The sequence below is a fragment of the Phoca vitulina genome, unplaced genomic scaffold, assembly GCF_004348235.1.
Source record: "Phoca vitulina isolate PV1807 unplaced genomic scaffold, GSC_HSeal_1.0 scaffold26, whole genome shotgun sequence".
Lineage (NCBI taxonomy): Eukaryota > Metazoa > Chordata > Mammalia > Carnivora > Phocidae > Phoca > Phoca vitulina.
The window spans coordinates 22,898,115-22,921,320 of NW_022589729.1; the positions used below are offsets into that span (position 1 = coordinate 22,898,115).

Here is a 23,206-nt window from a genome sequence, read left to right on the forward strand (position 1 = left end):
TACCAGTAATATACGCCAAGAGAGATGAGAATTATTCAGCAACATCCTTCTTTTCTAAATAATACTAGACATTACCAAAGTAAAATACAGAGCAACAGCATTATAGTTTCAAAGTACTTAATATAACATTATATTGCCAATTTACATGACCTTTAGGCTAAATATTTAAATATAAAAGCATCACAAAATAGATTCTGAACATTTTGTATCCAAATCATCAGTTATGTTCTTTTGTAGATAATAAAATTCATTTATTTTAATGTTGGACTTAATTTAGACTACAAGTTCTTATATGCAAAGAGCAAGAGTACTACTAGAGCATAAAGAATTATAAGAGTTCTCAAAATTGGGGAGCAGGTATAAGAATACGATACTATTCTTACAGGAAATTTGGCAATAAGAAACATCACTTTGAGGAACTAGAATATCACCAAAATATTCTGGTTTGGTATTTGAATGTTAAGATAACGTAAATAAAATGTAACAACTTTGAAACTGAAAAAACCAACCCAACTGAGGTTTCATTCACCAATAACAGAGCATATACAAGGATTTCTGCTCCCTCTCAGAAAAACAGAAGAAATCTTTGTTTTTTAAGGACTGCTTGGTGTGACTGGATACAAATTTATAAGACAGTTCTCTAAAAATGAAACATGCTCTTAAGTCAGATTACCTGGGTTCAAATCCTGGTTCTGCCACTTACTAGTTCTGTGATATTGGACAAATTACTTAAACTCTCATTTCTCAGTTTCCCCATCTGTAAAATGGGGATAATAATAGTACCTACTTGATAGGACCACTGAAGGATGAAGTAAGGTGCTAGGCACACTGCTGGGGACATAGTAAGCAATAACTAAAGGTTTGTCTGTTATTAGTTGTCAGCTCTCCCAAAGCCAAGAAAACAAAGCTGAAGACTTAATGAAAATGCATACTGAAGTATTTTATTAGAAAAATTTATTATTATATTGGTTACTGGTATTTAAAGTTTTTTAAAAGTAACCAAAACTAATTTTTCTTCTAACTCCATCTGAACTGGTTATCTATATTTTATAATTAAAATATAATTATGAGGGGCGCCTGGGTGGCTCAGTCGCTAAGCGTCCGCCTTCGGCTCAGGTCATTATCCCAGGGTCCTGGGATCGAGCCCCGCATCGGGCTCCCTGCTCTGTGAGAAGCCTGCTTCTCCCTCTCCCACTCCCCCTGCTTGTGTTCCCTCTCTCGCTGTGTCTCTGTCAAATAAATAAAATCTTTAAAAATATATATATATAATTATGAAATAAAATACTTTTGTGAGAATAAAAACAGAAAAATAATTTACTGAAAGGGAACATTTATGATTTGGTGGTGAGGTTAAACTTCCTTTAAATGATATCCCTCAGAAAAGTATATGCATTAATGAAGAAAGAAATATTTATTCCTATTTCTCTTTGGCTACCCAAGAACAAGATTCATGGAACATTTTTTTCCTCTTGAAATACTCAGAGAGCTTGTTCTTTTTAATCAGTGCACACTAGACATATGTATTTAATGGTATGTTCCAAACTCAAGAGTACCTATATTCAAAAAAAATTACGTACACACACTATATAAATTCTTTAACTGATTACTGATTTTAATATCCTTAGAAACCTTCCTCACTTTGCTGCTAGTAGAGTTTAAAATTCAAACATGAAAAAATAGCAGAGAAGAAGTGAAGGGAAGGGTGAGAAAGAAGAAATCAACCAGTAGCATCTTCTAGCCTTAAGTTACCCTTCTCACATTTAGTAAGCTACAGTTCTAGATCCTTACACTCCTTTCTCTGGCCAGCTAGAAACAAAATAGTCTCCCTCTTAGAAATCCTCTAACTTGGCTGGCTGGGCTCATTCCCAAACTCCCAGATCTCTAGGAGTAGCCTGTTTTCAGCCTATAATCTGAACTGGACTGAGTTGAGCGCCCAGGGTCATGGAATAAAAAACTGAATTGTGATTTGTCCTACTGCTCTCTGCCAAGTAGCACTTCTATACAAGGCACACACACATACACAGAGCCTTATAAGGCTTTAGCAATAAATGTAGATGGTTTAGAATAGACTGATTATTAGGGATTTATGAGCAGCATGCTAAAACATTTTCCTGAAGATTACATCCTAAAAGATGTATCAGGTAAATCAACTTTTAATCTTGAAGTCATGTACAACTCCCATTTGAAGTTCATGAAAGTTGTCATCTTTTATACTTGACCTTATTATATGGTTTTATAAACTTGCTGTACGGAAACATTCCCTGTTCTTTCTACAAACTGAGAAATCTGGTATTTAAAAGGGGCATCGTATTTTCTACCTTCCAAAAACTATAGTGTATTTCTAAATTATATATTTATTTCTGAGGGTATAAAATACTTAAGTGGTCTAACCACCCAGATTTAATCCTTAAAGAACAACCCTTCAGGTCAAATCAGAACCAAATATAGTTTAGGTACAATACTGGTATGGCCACTGAGAAAATGTCACTTTTTTATCACACAAAAAGTGTACCCTACAACTCAGGAAATGATTCCTTAGAAGAGATTTAAAAATACAAGTAATTTACATGTGCAATTCATATTTACTTTTCCTAAAGTTATTAAAACTAGTAAGAATCTCTATCCATGCATGTTTTTAACCTAGTTACTGGCAGTCTGTAAATATCAATAGGACTAACAAAAGAATGCTTATGCTTTAAACTACTTTTAAAGCTTCTAATCCAAACTTTGGCTAGATTTTTTAATCTTTTTATTTTATATTATGATCAAATACCTTAAAATCCAATCTCAATGCAGTAACTAACAGAATTATATGAAATGACTATACCAGCAAGACATAAACGATACCATTCTACAATTCTGGAGAGCAAACTGAAGTAGCTGGGCAAACTTACTGGAACCAGTTTCCAAAACCATTTGGAAGGAGACTTCAGAGAAAGCAGTGGGGAAAAAAGGGAAAGCAAAAGGTAAAGGGAAAATTCATCAGAATGATTTTTAATTAACAAGTGACAGTAAAGCTTCTGAGAGTGGAGTTCCAAATTTATAGTTCTCATATTTTTAAATGTTAATTGATATTTTAAAATATATAGGCTCCTAATGATAAAGACTTCCACCTTCTCCTCCCATCATCTCCTCTCCCAACACAACAATTCATTTTTCAGATACTCAGGATATCTGTGTACTCCGGCAGCAGAGAATTTTATTTCCAAGTTCTAGAATCACACATCATATTAAAAAGTAAATCTGTATCACAAAAGGGAAGTAGAAAGATTCCAGGGCTGGATTTGCAGTCATTATAATGCTTAGACATTAGTAAACCAAGTCTGATATGGCAGTTTCTTTCCAAAGAGAAAAGAAGACTATATCAGTAAGTGTATGAATAAAGCAAATAGCATTGTAAACTTGAACAAGATAATCATTTCTTTCAACTATATGAAGAATTTCTTTTAATTAATGGGATAGTGGCAATTCCTACTAAGATTTTTACAGTCTCTAAAGCACGTAGCTACTTATATAAAGAGAATATGTGTTATTAATTTTACTATCTAGAGGTATCCCAAAGAATATAATTTTACTTTAAAATGATGAATAAACTCATAATTTCAGTTAATATGAATAATTTGTGATTATCTTTGTATTTCCTAGCACAATCTCTAACAGCCCTGAATAAACATTTACTGAACAAAACCAAATTAAATGGGGTCTGAGTTAAAATTCATGTTCAACTTTTATGTAGAAAGTTTATTCTGCAGGGGTGCCTGGCTGGCTCAGTAGGTAGAGTGTGTAACTCCTGATTTTGGGGTTGTGAGTTCAAGCCCCACGTTGGGTGTAGAGATTACTTAAAAATAAAATCTTTAAAAAAAAAAAGGTTTTCCTAAATAAAATTAACTGTAAAAAAAGATTATTTGGAAAATAATATATTTTCAAGAACTTCAAGAATCAGAAAAATGTCACCTCAAGAATCAGAAAAATACCAACTTTCCATAAAGAGATAACATGTCCAATAAGTTTTCTTTATTGCATCAGGAAGAATAACCTTAATAATTTTGTTGCATGTATTTTAATCTCTCATTTAACCAGAAGTTCTGGGCAGCTGCAGTTATGATAACCATAAAAAGTACAAGAACAGGAGCAAAGGAAGCCACTGAGAATGCATCAGGATCCCAATGTATAATAGAAATTTCAGAAACAGGGGTTTTCTTGTTTTTGAGACTGGAAAAATTCATTATACACAAACTGATAACAAGAAATTTATTGTGAACTATTAAAACAGGAGATATGCAAAGGAGTCTCTAATGGTTCTATATATCTGTATTTCTATATATCTTGTAAAATATTCAATAGGACTTTTCACTAATTCAGATGCTCTGGCCTTCCTCCCACCTCTCCACTGACCTAATTTAGTGATAGCAATCCTATTTGAGGAAAAAGGAAAACCATATAGATTGCCTAGCTGAAGGAAATAGGACTAAAAAAAGTAAATATACTAAAAGAACGAACACATATCTTTGCTATTCATGCTTATAACCTCATGCTTCCATAAGCTCAAATATATGCAAAAGCTCCTTGCTGAAGGATAACTGTATTTCTGAAGTGAACAGCAACTGCCCCCTCCTTTTAATTTTCTGCAACCTCAAATCCTGTTTTAAGATGTAACTATGAGACCAAAATGTTTTTAAAAGGGCACAGACAACTGGTAGAAAATTTTTTTATTAAGTCCTTACTGATGACAAAGACCAACCTGGGCAGTTCAGATTTTCTGGAATGGTTCTGATTTCCAGCATTCCTTTCTACTGTCTTCTTCACACGTTTGGCTCACCCTAAATTTTGGTTGTTTTAGGTCTTGCCATTAATACTCCCCAAACAGTTCTATGTCTTCCTCTGGATATCCACAATCACTCTGGGATTTGGGATAATTCCTGAACTACTTCTGGGTGCTCTCAAGACACTTTGGGAGGATGCTGGTTTGACCTGGTCTTCACTGGAGACTTCATGAAATTGGAATTCTTTAAGGAGTTAATCATAGTGTGACCTGTCATCTCATAATCCATTAGATTTAAGAATCTCTTTACTGCTGTAGGTCCAAAAGTTGTGCTGAACTGCTGATAGGAATGTAGAATGGTACAAACCCCTTTGGAGAAGATTTTGGCACTAGCTACCAAAACTACATAGGCATTTACCCTCCAAATCTAGCAATCCAATTTCTATGGAATTTACCCTGAAAATCCAAGAATACAAAAGGACATTATTCTTTGTAGCATTATTTGTAATTGCAAGATACTGGAAATTACTTAGATGCCCATAGGAAAGTGGTTGAAGAAACTATGGTTCATACACACAACAGAGTACTATGCTGCTGCAAAAAAGAATGAGGAAGATATCTAGGGACTATGGGGAGTAATTTCCAGGATATACTGTCATTGAAAAACACAAATTGTGAAAGATTAAATATGTTTTGTTAAAGGAGAATAAACAAACATATATACATGTGCTTGCTTCTATAAAAACAAGAACAAGAAGGATAAGCCAACTAGTTACCTATACGGGTTGGTGGGGAGTGAGGGATAGGAAAGAGGTAGAAGAGATAAGGGGAGGGACTGATACCTCTCTGAGTACAACTTTTGCATAGTTTTGACTTTTGGAATTATATTAATGTCTTACATATTCAAAAAATGAAATTGTATCAACAAGGATGGAGCAAAAAAGCCCATAAAAACTAAATGAAAACAGAAACCAATAAAACCAAATACATTTCAAAGGAATAACAGAACTACAATGAAGCAGTGGTGGTGGTGGTGGGGACCCAAGTAATTTTAGAACACAGCATTTTGACCACATATTATCAATCTAAAGAAAAAGGAATTATACCATATCTATATGAGATGATGGATGTTAACTAAACTTACTGTGGTCATCATTTCACAGTATGTGTAAGTCAAATAATTATGTTGTGCACCTTAAATTTATACAGTGCTGCATGTCGATTAGATCTCAATAAAACTGGAAAACATATAAAAGCATTAAAAGGGTAAAACAAACCAAAAAAATTTAAAAAGAAAAAGGAATTGCAAATAAATCTTAAACTCCTTAGTAGGTTTCTTTTTCATATTGGTATACACATAGCAATTCTTTTTTTTTTTTTTTTAAAGATTTTTATCTATTTGACAGAGAGAGACACAGCGAGAGAGGGAACACAAGCAGGGGGAGTGGGAGAGGAAGAAGCAGGCTCCTGGCCAAGCAGGGAGCCTGATGTGGGGCTCGATCCCAGGACCCTGGGATCATGACCTGACCCGAAGGCAGACGCTTAACAACTGAGCCACCCAGGCGCCCTACACATAGCAATTCTGAAGCTATTTTATATGTATTGTAGAATTGGGCAAATAAGTACAGTTAACCCTTGAACAGTACAGGCCTGAACTGCGCAGGTCATTTACACATAGGGGTTGTGTTTTTTTTTTTTTGATAAATACAGTACAGTCTTGGAAACATATTTTCTCTTATGATTTTCTTAATATCATTTTCTCTAACTTTACTGTAAGAATACAGTATACAGTACATATAACATACTAAATACATGTTAATTAACTATTTATGTTATTGGTAAGGTTTCCAGTCAATAATAAGTTATTAGTAGTTAAGTTTCTGGGGAGTCAAAAGTTATAACCAGATTTCCAACTGCATGGGTGGTTGGCACTCCTAATCCCTGCATTGTTCAAGGGTCAACTGTAAATATCAATGTCCTCTCAAATTACTTATTATAAAAGTAAAAATAGGGGGCGCCTGGGTGGCTCAGTTGTTAAGCGTCTGCCTTCGGCTCAGTTCATGATCCCGGGGTCATGGGATCGAGCCCCGCATGGGGCTCCCTGCTCAGCGGGGAGCCTGCTTCTCCCTCTCACTCTGCCTCTGCCTGTCGCTCCCCCTGCTTGTACTCTCTCTCTGTCAAATAAAAAATAAAAAATCTTTAAAAAAAAATAAAAGTAAAAATAATAACTATGAAGTTAAGAAACCAGACAATATCTTAACCAAGTGATCAAAATTAACATTACCTAGTAGGGGCAAATGGTATCACATGCCTCTGCATGTAATACTGTGAGAAGGACACAATTCCAGTCCAAAAAGCACAACCTTAATTTAATTGTAAGGAAATACCAGAAAAAAATAAATTGAGGGATGAAAATGACCTGTATTCTTTAAAAATGTCAAGGTCATGAACAAAAAAGAAAAGCTAAGGAACTATTCCAGTTTAAAGAAGACTAGAGATATGAAACTAAATATATTACATGATCTTGGATTGGATCTTATACTGAAAAAAATATTATAATGTACAATTGAGTACAACTGGGACAAGTGACAAAACTGAAATACAGGCTATAAGACTGATCAAAGTATTATACTAACATTTAATCACCTGTACTTTGGTTATACAAACAAACAGCTTTGTTCTTAGGAAACATAAAGAGTTATGATGTATGCACCCTCTTTCGAATGTTTCAGAAACATTTACATACATACGTGTTTGTGTGTGATGTATATATCTATGTATGTGTATATACATACATACACACACACACACACACACACACACACAAAGTTAATGTGGCAAAATGTTAAATTGATGAATTTGGGTAAGGAGTATAAGGGCTCTTTTTCTATCTTGAAACTTTGTAAGTCTAAAATACTTCAAAATAAATATTCTTAAAAAGCTATATTAAGTCTATACCAATCCAAATCTTTGTAGAGTCTGTGTCCAAATGCGTAAGATCTATAGAGCTGTTAAAGAAATCTAATTTTTACAGCCCTCTTTAGCAAAGATGAAAATCATAGTAGTAGGACATCTAACTAATATTTAAGTCTCTCCAGGGCAAGTCATCTTTATAAAATATTGCTTGGAAAAAGTCATGGTACCATCTCTGAATTTTAAAAATGTTTAAAATGCAAAGTTCCTCATACTAAAATGAGTTGATAACACAACAGGGGCATATTCTAGATTGGGAAGTTACTTTACCAGTAAGGGTGAGAAATGACAATGAAAGAGAAAAGGTATACTGGCAATAGGTATAAAGAAAGAAATGAATCAGCACTGACCACAAAAGCCCACATAAGAATAAACTGTAATTATAGAATAGAATCTTAGGGTAGAATTCCTTAAAAATGATCTAATTTAGGCAGGTCAAGTCTTCACAATTATTTGAGTGAAATAATGGTAGGAAAAAGAAACCAGATAAATCTAAGAGTCAATGCAAATGATGTATCTGAAAATGATGTACTGTATTAGAACATTAAATGTTTCATATATATATATGAAACAGATAACTTAATCAATTACAAAATTTTAAGTTATAAATCAATGTTTCCCAAAGCATGCTCCAAGTAACACTAATTCTACAGGATGTTAGTAGATGTCATTCACAAAAGAGGTCAAAGATTAAATACGTTTGAGAAACAGCTAGACAGGCTTCTTAACTGGCCTTCAATGTACTAAAATGGGCTGTAACATTTTTAAAGGGGCACAGACAAGGCAGCATTTCCCAAATGCATTTGACTTTAGAATCTTTCTTTTGGGGACCTGGCTGGCTCAGTTGGTAGAGCATGCAACTCTTGATCTCGGGGTCGTGAGTTCAAGCCCCACACTGGGCACAGAGCTTACTTAAACAAACAAAACTGGATTCAATAAAAACTTTTAAAAAACTGATGTTATTTAAAAAAAGGATCTTTCAAATAGTATCTCAGGTACTGTTTGAAGAAATAGAATTGAAAACAAAAAGTTGGTCGTAGTTTTTAATTGCTAAGGAACTTTGGTAAAAATGGAAATTCGCATGGGCTGAGGTAATCAAGCAAAGATGTACAAGCATTTACCTACTGTCTCACTGGGAAACATGTAGTCTATTTTGAGACTATACCTTTAAACGAAAAGCAATTAGAGCTCAGTTAATATCCTTTCTCCAAAGGTAATTCCTTCAACCAATTCCCAACCCTCTGTAAAATATCTCACCAGTACTTCTATTTTAAAAGAGGCAAATGTTACATTGAATAGACATGTGTCTTTAATATTATGATAAACAGACTTTACTCTCTATATAGTTAGTACTGTAAATTTAAGAATACAAACCCATGAATTTGCAGCTATCTCAAAACCTATCCAAATGGTCTACTTACTAATGCCCAAATATGTCTTTTACTTGTAACTTCATGTCTCCACTCATGTTATTCCCTATGACCTAGTGCCCTACTTTGCAAATACCATAAAACCTACTAAGGCCCCATTCAAGTCCCACATCTTCTAGAAAACATTCTTAGATATTTCACTCTCACAGTTATCATAAATCTACAAGTTATATATATATATATGTTATATATATATAAATATATTATATACAAATAATATATATATATATATAAAAATCTACAAGTTATATATATATGAAAGTTCATAATAACCAACTACTTAATCTACTTAAACTACTTAATCTTTTCACTAACCTTTTGCTTTGAATCCCTTACTTTTACTAATATATTAAGAAAGGAAAATTTGAGAATCATTTTAGTCATAGAATTTAGAAGCCATTTAATTCAACTTTTAAATTTTTACAGATAAAGAAAATGAGGCCCAGAGAGGTCAAGTGCCTTGGTAAAGGTCATGAAGCTAGTTAGTGGCAGAACTATTCTGACTTTAAGTCCATACTCATCTTACCATAGCACTTTGTACAAACTCCTTAACAGAATGAATGCTGGACTCAATGTCATTGGCTATAAACTTTAGAGATCTTTTAAGTAGGGTTGCCAGGTTTAGCAAACAAAAATATGAGATGCTCATGCAACTTACACCAAAAATTTTTTGGTTTTCTCTGAAATTCACATTTAACTGGGCATCCTACTTTAGAATAAAAAGGAATATTAGAAGGAAAAAGAGCAACTTGAAAAAAGAAACCTGAGAAAACATTAGTAAACTGCTTAAACAAAACATTTTCCTAGGACATGGTACTACTTAAAATGCCTTTCTTAGGACACCAACCAATTCAACAATCAGAAATACATCATCAACAGAATGACATATCAGATAGAGGGCTGGTATCCAAAATCTGTAAAGAACTTATCAAACTCAACACCCAAAAAAATAATCCAATCAAGAAATGGGCAGAAGACATGAACAGACATTTCTCCAAAGACAACACATGAAAAAATGCTCAAAATCACTTGGCATCAGGGAAAAAGAAATCAAAACCACAATGAGATACCACCTCACACCAGTCAGAATGGCTAAAATTAACAAGTCAGGAATCGACAGATGTTGGCGAGGATTCGGAGAAAGGGGAACCCTCTTACACTGTTGGTGGGAATGCAAGCTGGTGCAGCCACTCTGGAACAGTATGGAGGTTCCTCAAAACGTTGAAAATAGAGCTACCCTACGACCCAGCAATTGCACTACTGGGTATTTACCCCAAAGAGAAATGTAGTGATCTGAAGGGGCACCTGCACCCCAATGTTTATAGCAGCAATGTCCACAATAGCCAAAGAATGGAAAGAGCCCAGATGTCTATCAACAGATGAATGGATAAAGAAGATGTGGTATATATATACAATGGAATATTATGCAGCCATCAAAAATTGAAATCTTGCCATTTGCAACAACATGGATGGAACTAGAGGGTATTATGCTAAGCGAAATAGGTCAATCAGAGAAAGACAATAATCATATGATCTCACTGATATGCGGAATTTAAGAAACAAGGCAGAGGATCATAGAGGAAGAGAGGAAAAAATGAAACAAGATGAAACCAGAGAGGGAGACAAACCATATGAGACTCTTAATCTTAGGAAACAAACTGAAGGTTGCTGGAGAGGAGGGGGGTGAGAGGATGGGGTGGCTGAGTGATGGACATTGGGGAGGCTCTGTGTTGTGGTGAGCGCTGGGTGTTTTGTAAGACTGATGAATCAGACCTGTACCCCTGAAACAAATAATACTTTGTATGTTAATTTAAAAAAAAAAAAATGAATAGGAATAAACCTGCAGACTAAAAAAAAAAAAAGAAAGAAAGAAATTACCTGGACAATTATCAATTATGCAATATTTTTGGTAATGAGGAAATGTTAGCTCACTAAATTAAAGTCTGAAGTAAAAAAAAAAAATACAGTACAAGTATCCCTCAACATATGCATATATTTTACCAAGAAGATGGTTATAAAAGGAAGTTTGATAAAATAGATTTTATTGGACATCTAAGTTGAGAATAGGTGGGCAAGGACAAAAGGTAAGAAATGTTATCATCCAAACCATGGGCTCTGTCTATAGCTGGATAAATCATAGACAACAAGGTTAGCATCTGGGTCACTAGGCCAGCAAGCTTGAGTAGGTGGGGAGCGTGGCAACTTCTTGCCAATTATATAGCAATAAAAAAGAACAAGTCATTCTACCTCTCATCCCTAAAAGGAGAAAAGGATCAAGAATTTTGCTTCTACGGGAATAAAAATCAAGAACGAAGTGATTAGATTTCCAGCCAAACCAACCAGTTCAAATGCCAAAAATCTCACTGTTAGGTAACAGAGATTTCTGTCCCTAGTTTACACTGTCACAGAGTGGTTCTTCATCATGCTGACACCTACACTTCGCAGTAAGACTATGTAAAATTAACACGGTCTATGTGAAATTTTCACAAAGACTCTAACAATTGGAAAAAAAATTCATTTGAAAATAAAAATATGTATTCTGCTAAAATAAAAATATGTATTAATCCGAATATTTAAAAATGAGTCACATTCATTTCTTCATTTACTCAATGACTCACTTAACAAATATTGGTTGTGAGGTTAATTTGTGCAATTGCATGAGACTAAGTGCTATTAAAACATCAAAGAGGTATAATACAATAAGTGTCCAGATTCCATACAGCTTTTCTTAAAGGTCATTTACACTGTTTGGAATATAAATGGCATTTTTAATTCCATAAAATTATGTTTATTGGGTCCTATGTCAGCAAATAAAATCCCCATTTAGTTCATGATGTGTATGCAATACTACAGAATTTAATCATTATATTTAATAAACAAGATTTCTATGAAAAAAGGCCATCAGTGTTATAATTTAGGATGATACCATCTTAGCTTATTCCTGATTAGAGCCAGGAGCAAAACTGGGGGCAAAGGTTTCAACTCCTACGGATGAAAAAGAGAAAAGGAGGGAAGTTAACAGGAAGGACTGGGGGACGAAGGAGGGAAGAGACAGGGACAGAGGCTGGTGGAAGTCAGGGAAATGGAACATATGATCTGGGGTGACAGAAAAAAAAAGATTTCCATTCTGATGTACCTAATTTAGGGGAAAGGATGTCAACAAAGTTAGGATGAAGAATCAAGTATGGACAGTATTTTCAGCAGCTAGTCAGTAAGCTAAATGAGGGAAATCATTATGATCCCAAAATAACAAATTTAGACAAAATTTAAGGTGGTCTCCCACAGAAGTTTTCTACTGAAGTTGATAATACACAAAACCCTTTTCCCTTTCCTTCCTTTTTTCTCTTTCTCTTCTTATAGAGGTATCAGTGACCAGGAGCATTAGACCATAATGAACAGAAAAACTGTATAATAATAAAGAAACTTTAAATAATCCAACTGGAAAATAAGATCTCTGAATACTTATAATTTCTTTCACCTCAATTCAAATGCTACAGAACATGTTTAAAGAGCTCTCACTATGATACATTTTTAAAAATGTGATATACTATAAAGCAGGAAATGTACTTCCGGTCTTAGTACATGACAAAAACACAAATTTTCAAAGAAGAAAAATCTAAAAGCCACAAGAATTTTTAAAAAATGAATCTGTATTTTCTTCTTTCTTCACAGAATAACCATGTATAACTTACAATTCCTGGAATATATTTTAAAGGCTGGTCTTACTACAAGTCATTGTAAGGCTGATACACTGAGAATGTTTTCTTGTTGTTTCACATATTTTACCAAAGGCAAAGCCATTGTTTTTGCCAAAAGTATTCCAGAAATTGAGTTCTAATCATTAACAGTTTTTCCTAAACACCTTCATCCAATTAACCTCCATTTTGTACTTCTACTTACTTGGCATTTATGACATGCTTTCTAGGGCACAGTTAACACCACCAAAAAATAATTTTATCTACTAATTAATATATGTATTTCCCAAACAATACATATATGTGAACATACATAGTCTATTCATAAAGGCACCTTTTTTTCTTTGAAATATATACCTTTTGACCTCCTGGAGCTTCAACTGTGTGATGTTCTTTCAATTTCTGTTCTTGTTCCATAATGTCTTTCAAATGTTCATTTACCTTAAAATATAAAAACACTAATTTGAATTTATATTCAAATATGACAATAAAATAACATGAACCATAAAATGTCTGTGGTCAGATCTCTGATATCAAATATCAGCACCACTCAAATGAGAAAATTTCATTTTCCCAACCAGAAAAAAAGTATTTTACAGGTGTTTTATTTGATATTCTAAAACTAATTTATTAAAATTTTGTTGAATACCTACTATATGTCAGGAGCTGGTTAGAGTTCTAGAGAAAAAAGGTACTCAATAATTTCCAATTTTAATGCTTAGGAAACAAACTTTTTTAATTTTTATTTTTTTTGAAGATTTTATTTATTTATTCGAGAGAGAGTGAGAATAAGCAGTGGGGAGGGGCAGAGGGAGAGAGAGAGAGAGAAGCAGACTCCCTGCTGAGCAGGAAGCCCGACTCAGGGTTCGATCCCAGGACCCTGAGATCATGACCTGCTCTGAAGGCAGACACTTAACCGACTGAGCCAGCCGGGCACCCCAACAAACTTTTTTTAAAGATCTTTATTTATTTGAGAGAGAGAGAGAGAATGCAAGAGAGCACAAGTAGGGTGAGCAGCAGAGGGAGAGGGAGAAGCAAGATCCCCACTGAGCAGGGAGCCCAATGTGGGGCTTGATCCCAGGATCCTGAGATCATGACGTGAGCTGAAGGCAAATGCTTAACCAACTGAGCCACCCAGGCACCCCAACAAACTTTTTTTTAATAAAAATTTTATTATCTCTTTTAGGACTAGTAAATGAAAATTATTTGCCTTAAAAGTAATGTTTTCATTATCAATAGAAAACACTTTAGGGTTTTTTTTAATGGCATGAAGCATTTATTTTATTTTACTATTATTTCAATTCCAGTATAGCTAACATACAATGCTATATTAGATTCAGGTGTACAATATAGTGATTCAACAATTCTGCATATGACTCTGTGCTCATCAAGGTAAGTGTACTCTTCATCCCCTTCACCTATTTCAACCATCCCCCCAACCCTTCTCCCCTCTGATAATCATCTGTTTTTTCTCTATAGTTAAGAGTCTGTTTTTTGGTTTCTGTCCTTTTTTTCCTTTGTTTATTCTGTTTCTTAAATTCCACATATGAGTGAAATCTTATGGTATTTGTCTTTCTCGGACTTATTTCACTTAGCATTATACTCTCTAGATCTACCCATGTTGTTGCAAAGGGCAAGATTTCCTTCTTTTTTAATGGCTAAATATTATTCCTCTGTGTGTGTGTGTGTGTGTGTGTGTGTGTACACACACACCACATAATAGAAAACACTTTGAATCAAGTTCTTAATCTGTGATTTCACAGACATGTCCCTGAATCATGAGAGGGTTTTACTGCGGTCATAAGGCCACAGCTAAAATAGATGAAAAAATTTTCCCTATGAGAACTTTCTTGGGAGAAGGTCTAATTTATCTCCTATTAGATTATTCAAACATCCATAATCCAAAAAGGTTAAGAAACAGTCTATGTAGTACATAAAATATCTCTTAAGAACAGTTTAAACAATTCTGGATTTTGAGCTAATGATTTTAAGGTCACTCTAGTAATGAAAAATAAATGTTCAGATTGTTTAATTATGGCACTCTGATTAATGCCATTATCAACTACCATAACTCTAAATTAAACCCATAATTTTCTGAGCTCTTTTATTACCTAAAATTCAGTTCAGTGGCTAAAAACAAATGGAGACTTTTAACTTATGATAAATTTTTTAAAAAGATTTTACTTATTTATTCATAAGAGACAGAGGCAGAGGCAGAGTGAGAAGCAGGCTCCCTGCTGAGTGGGGAGCGCGATGCAGGGGCTCAATCCCAGGACCCTGGGATCATGACCTGAGCCGAAGGCAAGCCACCCAGGCAACCAATTTATGATAAATTTAATTAACAATAATCACTAAGAGTCTTCTCTATTCATGATATTTCTAAGGGGTTATAAGGGATTTAATCAACAGATTTATTTTGGTATGTGAATCTGCAGCACTCTAAGATTTCCTAGTTAATCTCTTAGATCGTCAATTTGGTTGTATAAAATACTCTACGAGAAAGCAGCATTAGAAAAGACCTGGGTCTGGATCAAAACCTGCACTTACAAGCTATGACCTTAATAATTTCTTGATGCCTCTCAGCCTCAGATGCTAGTCTGAATAAAAGCTACTTCATAAAGCGATTTGGGGTATTACAGCTCTAAAATGGTCCCCATTGATCCCCCTGAGTGTGGGCAAGACCTAACTTGCTTCTAACCAACAGAATACAACCACGGTGATAGGCTATCATGTCAGTGCTCATGTTACATAACATTCTAATTTCCATCTTGCTAGCCGACTCTCTTATTGGCTTTGATGAAGCAAGCTGCCATGCTGCGAGCTACCCTATGGAGCAGAGACAGTAAGAAACTGAGGCCTTTAGTCCAACTGCCTGCACTGAGCCCTGCCAACAACCACATGAACTGGGAACTAGATCCTTCCGTAGCCACACTTTCAGATAATACTGCAGGCCTGGCCAACGCCTTGCCTGCAGCCTTGTCACGGACTCTGAGCCAGAGGATGTAGTTAAGCAGTGCCTGGTTTTGTAACCCACAGAAACTGGTTAATACTGAAATAATAATAAATAATTAAATAAGTAGCTGAGACAATACAGAGCATAAAAGAAATGATGTGTAAAACGTACCAAGTAAAGTGGATACACAGCACATACACCATAGATAGAAACTACAGCCACTGCTTATAAACAATATATCCCCAAAGCAATACCAGATAGCTGAATGTCTGTAAGGGCTTCAACAAACCCTAATAAAATACTTTAAGCTGTTGTAATGGTATCAATCATCCTAAATATCAAAATCATGATTATAAGAAAATTTGACACGTTGATAATTCATAAACTTTCATAATAGGGAGAATAAAAGGAAACTTTAAGACATGTTGTAGACATGACAAGACATGCCACGCTATTAACCTACTTAGGTACCCAAGACAGAGAAATGAAATAATTAGCTTAGTGACTCTCAAACCGGTTCCCAAATGCTGGCTACAAAGTTCTACCACTGAAGCTGAATCATGATATTTTTTGTGCAACTCAAAGATAAAAGTTAAAGGAATGTATCACAGAGCTCATGATGACTTTGAGGTAGTTCACCCCCTGAACCAGTGTTGGGGACTAGTAAACTAGAGAACAATATAACAAATAGTTGGCTTTAGCCATATGAATTAAAAATAAATTTGCTAAAATGATATATTAAATTTAAAATACCCATTAATTTAAAAATACTCACTAGCTTTTAATTTTTTTTTTTCATTATAAAATATAAAATAGTAGGGTGCCTGGCAGGCTCAGTCAGTAGAGCACACGACTCTTGATCTCGGGGTTGTAAGTTCCAGCCTGAGGCTGGGTGTAGAGATTACTCAAAAAAAGAGTAAGAATAAAGATAATTTAAAACACAAAATTGTAATGTGTGTCCTTGCTTTAATATAAGTCTAAAGTCAGTCAATATTTTACCTTCCTCCTGAGCAATACAAAAACCTTACAAAGGCTTTAAATCAAATCACCTCCTCTCATCTCCATGTTATTTCACCTAGAATTATAGTTCTTCCTTCTTATGGGTCTCAAAATTAGTATGATTTTCTGTAATACTTATTTACATTTACTCGTATGTACACTGATTTTGCTTTTTATCATTGCTTCCTACATCCCACCTCTTTCTCCTAGGTTCAATTTCCTTCTTACTGAAGTACCACCTTTTTAGTAGTTCTTTCTGCAAGGGAAGTGATGAACTGTCTTTCTTTGTTGAACAAATCCTGATTTCACCTTTAATCTTGAATAAAAGGTCTAGAACCCTAGGTTCATTGCTATTTTTCTTCAACACTTTGTAGATTTTGCTGCATTGTCTTCTGGTTGCATACATTACTGTTAAAAAGTCTACTATAGTCTAACTGCCATTCTTTTAAGAGACTTTTATTTTTGGAGTTCTGCAGATTTATTACTATACATGTGTCAGTGTGGATTTATTTTAATTTATCCTGGTTGGAACTCACTGTGTTTCCTGAATTTGAAAGTTTCTTTGTTGTAGAAAATTTTATATCTTGGGGCGCCTGGGTGGCTCAGTTAGTTAAGCATCTGCCTTTTGCTCAGGTCATGACCTCAGGGTCTCGGGATGGAGCCTGCAACTGCTCAGTGGGGAGTCTGCTTCTCCCTCTCCCTCTGCCCCTCCCCCTGCTCGTGCTCTCTAACAAATAAAATCTAAAAATAAAAAAAAAGAAAATTTTGTTATCTCTTCAAATATATTCTTTCTCCCCCACTTCACTCTGATAATCTCTTTTTGGAATTACAATTAGGCCTATGGACCTATCTATGAACCTTGATTTCATATATTCCATCTCACCTCTCTGGGCTTCATTCTGGGTAATTTCCTCTCAGTTACCTAACTCCCTCTTGAACTACGTCAAATCTTCTTTTTTAAACTTTTGATTTTCAATGACTAAAATTTTTCATTTCTAAAGTTATATTTGGTTCTTTTTCCATTATGCCCTCCATGGTGCTTTTTTTTTTTTTTTTAATTTCAGTTAACATATAGTGCAATATTGGTTTCAGGAGTAGAATTCAGTGATTCATCACTTATATACAACACCCAGTGCTCACCACAACAGGTGCCCTCTTTCATACCCATCACCTATCTAGCCTATCCCCCACCCACCTCCCTCCCATGGTGCCTTATTCTTTCCTATAGTTGTTATTCCATGTTTTATTTTCGGTCATTTAAACATTTATTTTTATAGTCTTTTTCAGACTGTTCCACTCTCTGAAGTTCTTGCAGTGTAACCGTCATTTGTTATCTTTACTAACTCTCATATGTGCTAGATCACTTCTTCATGTGTTTCATAATTTCTGATTGTCAGTACTTTTGCATCTGAAGCGAAGATACTCCCTCCCCCACTGCCTGAAGGACTTGTGGCTTTGGGTGTGGAAGTGAACTTTCAGAGTATTTTTAAATTTGCTTCGACTCTGACAGGTGCCAGAAAGATATCACTGGCCTGGTACTAGTATTCTGTTAATGTGTTGCTTTCTCCCTTTTTTTCCTTGCTCATCAGTTGGGTGCTCAAGTTCCTACATGGTCAGTCAAGGAAGTCTCTTTCCCAGACCTAGACAGAGACTCACAATCAGCCTAAGACAATCATGATAGCCTCGTTCTTCTTCCTAGAAGGTGGTTTAGGTATAGGCATGAGAACCAATCTTAGTCAATGGGACCTCCTGGTGGGAGGACCGGCTGAGGGAAAGTCTTCCCTGTAAATAGAAGAGTCCAGAAGACCCTCTCACCTTTGCTAGACATTATTCTGACTACATATGATCCCTGGAATCATTATATACTGCTGCCATCATACAACCATGAGTGGAAATATCATATACAGTTAAGAATAACAGAAAAGATGGAAAGCCCCTGCATTCTTGTTGACACTGCTGAGCCCCTAAATTAACTAACCCTGGATATGCCCTACCTCCAGATATGCTGCTATGTGAGATAATAAATCCTTTAAGCTACTTGTAGTTGGGTCTTCTGGCACTTAAAAGCACGCTCTCCCTTTTACTGAGAGTACAGCTTTTCATGTGTCTTAACTTTGTGGGTCTAAACAGGTTGCAGTTCCAATGTCCCACAGCAGGCAAAACTAAGACCTTATTCTTGTGTCCAAGTGATTTTAAAACTCCAGTCTAGGGGCACCTGGGTGGCTCAGTTAGTTAAGCGTCTGCCTTTGGCTCGGGTCCTGATCTCAGGGTTCTGGGATGCAGCCCTGCATCAGGCTCCCTGCTCAGTGGGGAGCCCGCTTCTCCCTCTCTCTCTGTCCCTCCCTCCCTCCCCGGCTCGTGCTCTTTCTCTCACTCTATCTCTTGCTCTCTCTCAAATAAATAAAACCTAAAAAAATACAATACAATACAATAAATAAATGAAGGAATGAATGAATGACTCCAGTCTAGGCTCGGTAGACCACTGGAGAAGGCCACCAACACTTTCAGTCCCCACTTTGTTTCTGGCACCTGAGAACTTCCTTTTCTTTCTTTAAAGCACAGCTATATATTATAAACTTTTCTAATTATTTTATCAAACATGTTGAGGTGTTTATAACCAGGAGAGTTGTAGTCTTAATCTAACAGGAGAGTTGTAGTCTTAATCTGACATGTTGCCAAAATCACTAATATTTTCTGTCTTGGTAATATACATATTATAAGGCAGTTTTATAACTTACATGCATCTTGAAGCATTTTGGTCAATTTACCAATTGTGTGGTGGGGAAGGTTAGGCAGAGTGGGGTGATAGGACTAAAACCAGTTTTCTGACTGGGAAAATTTATCTTTTTTTGTTGTTTTGGGGGGTTTGTGTGTGTGTGTGTTTTGTTTTTTTTAAGTTAAAAAAGAAATACTTTCAGGGACACCCAGGTGGCTCAGTCAGTTAAGCGTCTTGCCTTCAACTCAGCTCATGATTCCAGGGTCCTGGGATCAAGCCCCGCATCAGGCTCCTTGCTCAGCAGGGAAGCCTGCTTCTTTCTCTGCCTGCCTCTCCCCCTGCTTGTGCTCTCTTTCTCTGACAAATAAGTAAATAAAATCTTTAAAAAAATTTTTTAATTAAAAAAATACTTTCTAATTCATTATCATATAGTTGTAATTGATCTATCAATTTGGAAATATCTTCATGATTTTTTAAAAAGTTTTTATCTAATTCTGTTCAAAAAGTAGACTGGTCACATATTAATATTTTAAACCACTATTCATTCATTTATTTATTCACACATTCAAACAGCTACTTACTGAATGCTAGTTACATGCCAGACATTGTATTAGGAGGCTAGGGATACAATGATATATAAATCCAGAATGATCCCTATACTCATAGAACCAAAAAAAGGGACAAGAGACCAAAAAAAAAAAAAAAAAAAAAGCAATTCATTAGAAGAGCTATAAATAAAGATGTGAGAAGAAAAGAATGGGGCAGGGGGGATCTATTTTAGGAAGGCTGGATGTATCAGAGAGGTAACTTAAGCTGAGACCTAAAGATGAAAAGCTGGCCATGATAAAAATAGAAAATACAGCATTCCAGACAAAGAATAAACAATAAAAGCAGAGGCCCTGTGGTTGGGGAAAATTTGGTATGTTTGAGGAACTGAAAAAACAGTATGGCTGAAACATGTTGAACCCAAAAGAGGGGTTTTAAGATAAAACTGGAAAGAGAGGTAGGGCCAAATAATGTAAGGTTCATGTGTTCATAACTTCTGTGTACCCCTGCATGGATTTAGTCATTTAGTACAATCTTGTCTTCTGTGGTTTTGCTTGTTTTTAAGTTCAAATTCATTTTCAGCCAATAATGCTGAAGTTAGCCATGTTATTCCCATTTTTCTACGATAAGTTTTTTATACCTATGGTATACCTATGGGTGTATTATCCAGAAAAAATGGCAACTTAGGGTGAACCAAAATAAGGGCCAAAAGGGCAAATACATACTAAATCTGAGAGTCAAGAGTCAAGTGATGATGAGAGAATAAATAATGAAGCTGGAATTGGTAGACTGCAGCAAGAAAAAAATACACTAGGAGGTTCAGGTTCAATCAAAGGGTTTCAACCTTTATCTAAAAACTGAACAGGGTGGATATGGCTGCATAAAGGTGGTAAACATTCCCAGTTAAGTGAATTCTTTATCCTTCTAGAGAATCCCAAAGTTCTAACATGCCTAGCTTAATTCTGTAACTTTATCTACCTCTTTGATTTATTAAATATCATCTCTCTGCCAAGCACTGCACTAGTCTAGGCACCAAGACTAAAAGAAGATGGGCACTGTACCTGTCCTCACATAGATTATTCTAGTTTGTTTAAGCGATTTAGCAAAGTAATTACAAACTCTCAAAAGTGCTATGATGTAAAGAAATGGAGTGTTACAGCAGAAAATAAGACAGGACAGATGCCTACTTCAGATAAGGTTGTGAGGAAAAAGTGCAATCTAAACTGAGAAATGATGAATGGAAGCCACACAAAACCTTGGGAGATGAGCTGCCCAGGAACAGGAGACATGATCAGAGACCCAGGGATGAGGCATACAGCTGGAATGAAGTGAGAGTAGTGAGAAAGGAGAGCAGTGGCCATGAGCCGAGGATGGAGAAGTACACAGGGTCAGATTAGATGGTACTCTGTAGGCCATGGCACATTCTGCATTTTCAATGACAACTGAAGCCCCTATGAGTTTTAACAAAGGAATGACAAGATTCAAGTTACATTGTAAGAAGACACTCTAACAGAGTTCTGGTTCCGGTAATAGTGGAATAGCATATATTACACTAAGCTTCCCAGAACCACAATTATAAACCGGACAAAATATAAAAAGCAACTGTTGAAAGTACTGGAGAACAACCAAAAGCAGGCAGAAATGGGAAAGGACATGACCTTTGAAAGAAAGGAACATGTTGAGTGAAATCTATGTTTCTATGGCTTTCTCCTCAATCCACACAATTCACAGTGGCTAGAACTCAAGCAGAAAACTAGTCTCGTTGGAATGAGGAACTGAGGGAGAAATCTGAGACTGTGAGAATGGCTAGACTTTGAGGAAGAGTATCCTGGGAAAGAAGGAATCACTACGAGGGAGACCCCAGCTCCATGTAGAAGCTGCCCTCAAATCCCTGGCTGAGCCCTGAACTATGCAGGTGTAGGAAGACCCCAAGGAGCACAGAGGGGGGACAAGTGCTGGCAGGCTAAAGAAGCGGCCTGCTGCAGAGGACACGGTGTGGCACTCTAGTCCTGCCAACACCTTGGGTTCTCCACTGAAACTTTAGAAGGGTCACACATGATTTAGAAGACTGAATTTAAGATGAGTACAGAGAAGTATTACTGGATTTGTCAAAATGGAAGCCATCTTCCAAACCAACTCAGGAGCAATCTCAGGATAGGAATGGGGATGGGAGAGAGAGGAGAGAAGGCGAGTGAATGAGTAAACAACTCTTTGGAGAGGTTCTGTGTATGGAGGAATGGGGTTGTATGTGGATTGGGAAGTTTTGTTTATCAGGATGGGAAACACTACAGTAAGTCTATATTCTTGGGAGAATGACCCAATAGGGAGGGAGAACTGGATGATGCAGGAGAGCGAGGGAATAACAGTGTGGTCCACACACCAGTAGCATTAGCATCACCTGTTCTTAGAAATGCAGACTCTCCACCAGACCCCAGACCCATCAAGTCAGATCCTGCATTTTAACAAGTTCCCAGGTGACTCATACGCACATGAAAGCTTGACAAGAACCAAAGCAGAGGATCAATGACCAGGACAAAAGAAGAAAGAGCTCTAGAGCAATAAGTAAAGAGAAACTGCCCTTTGATAGGATGTGGGAGGGGGAGATTCTCTACTTTAACAGCAGAAAAGAAAGGAGTACTGATGCAGAAAGGTTTACAGATTTGGTGGCAAGAAGAGAAAATTCCCACCTGATGGCTCCCCATCTCTGATCTCAAAAAAGGATGAGGCAAGGTCCTCAACTGACAGTAACAGGGGATGGATTATAGAAAGTGTGAGGACTAGAGAAGAAAGGATGAAATCGCCTTGAAATGTGGGGAAGTGAACTTCTTAGGGACACACTTCTTAGCCTGGCAGTAAGCACTGAGTGTCCATTTGAAGTTTGTACTTATAAATTTGAAGTGAAACTGGCTTCCTTGTGTAAATTTCTCCAGCAATATTTATCTCCATAATATCTCCAATATTTATCTCCATATCTGCACCCTAGACAGAAGGTGGATAACTGAGCTCAACCAGGGTTTTATCAGATAAATCACAGGGAGGGAAAAGGAGGCAGAAAAACTGACAGGACGTGCAAGAATCTAGTTCAAAAAGGAAAAAGCCTGTAAGAATTAACAGGCTCAATGGTTTGGAACT

At 36.0% G+C, this 23,206-nt stretch overlaps 1 protein-coding gene across 6 annotated transcripts in view; it reads right to left on the reverse strand.

Moving 5' to 3' along the window:
* CAMSAP2 (calmodulin regulated spectrin associated protein family member 2) overlaps nucleotides 1–23,206 on the reverse strand; it is a 112,151-nt gene that overhangs the window by 25,975 nt on the left and 62,970 nt on the right. For 2 of the 6 annotated variants that reach the window (XM_032422414.1, XM_032422416.1), the window contains exons 4-5: nucleotides 13,218–13,301; nucleotides 2,895–2,939 (exon numbers count right to left, since the gene is read on the reverse strand). In XM_032422414.1, the coding sequence (XP_032278305.1) occupies nucleotides 2,895–2,939; nucleotides 13,218–13,301 (129 nt within the window). The remainder of the gene's footprint in view (nucleotides 1–2,894; nucleotides 2,940–13,217; nucleotides 13,302–23,206) is intronic. The other 4 variants (XM_032422415.1, XM_032422417.1, XM_032422418.1 and 1 more) reach the window with 2 other exon arrangements.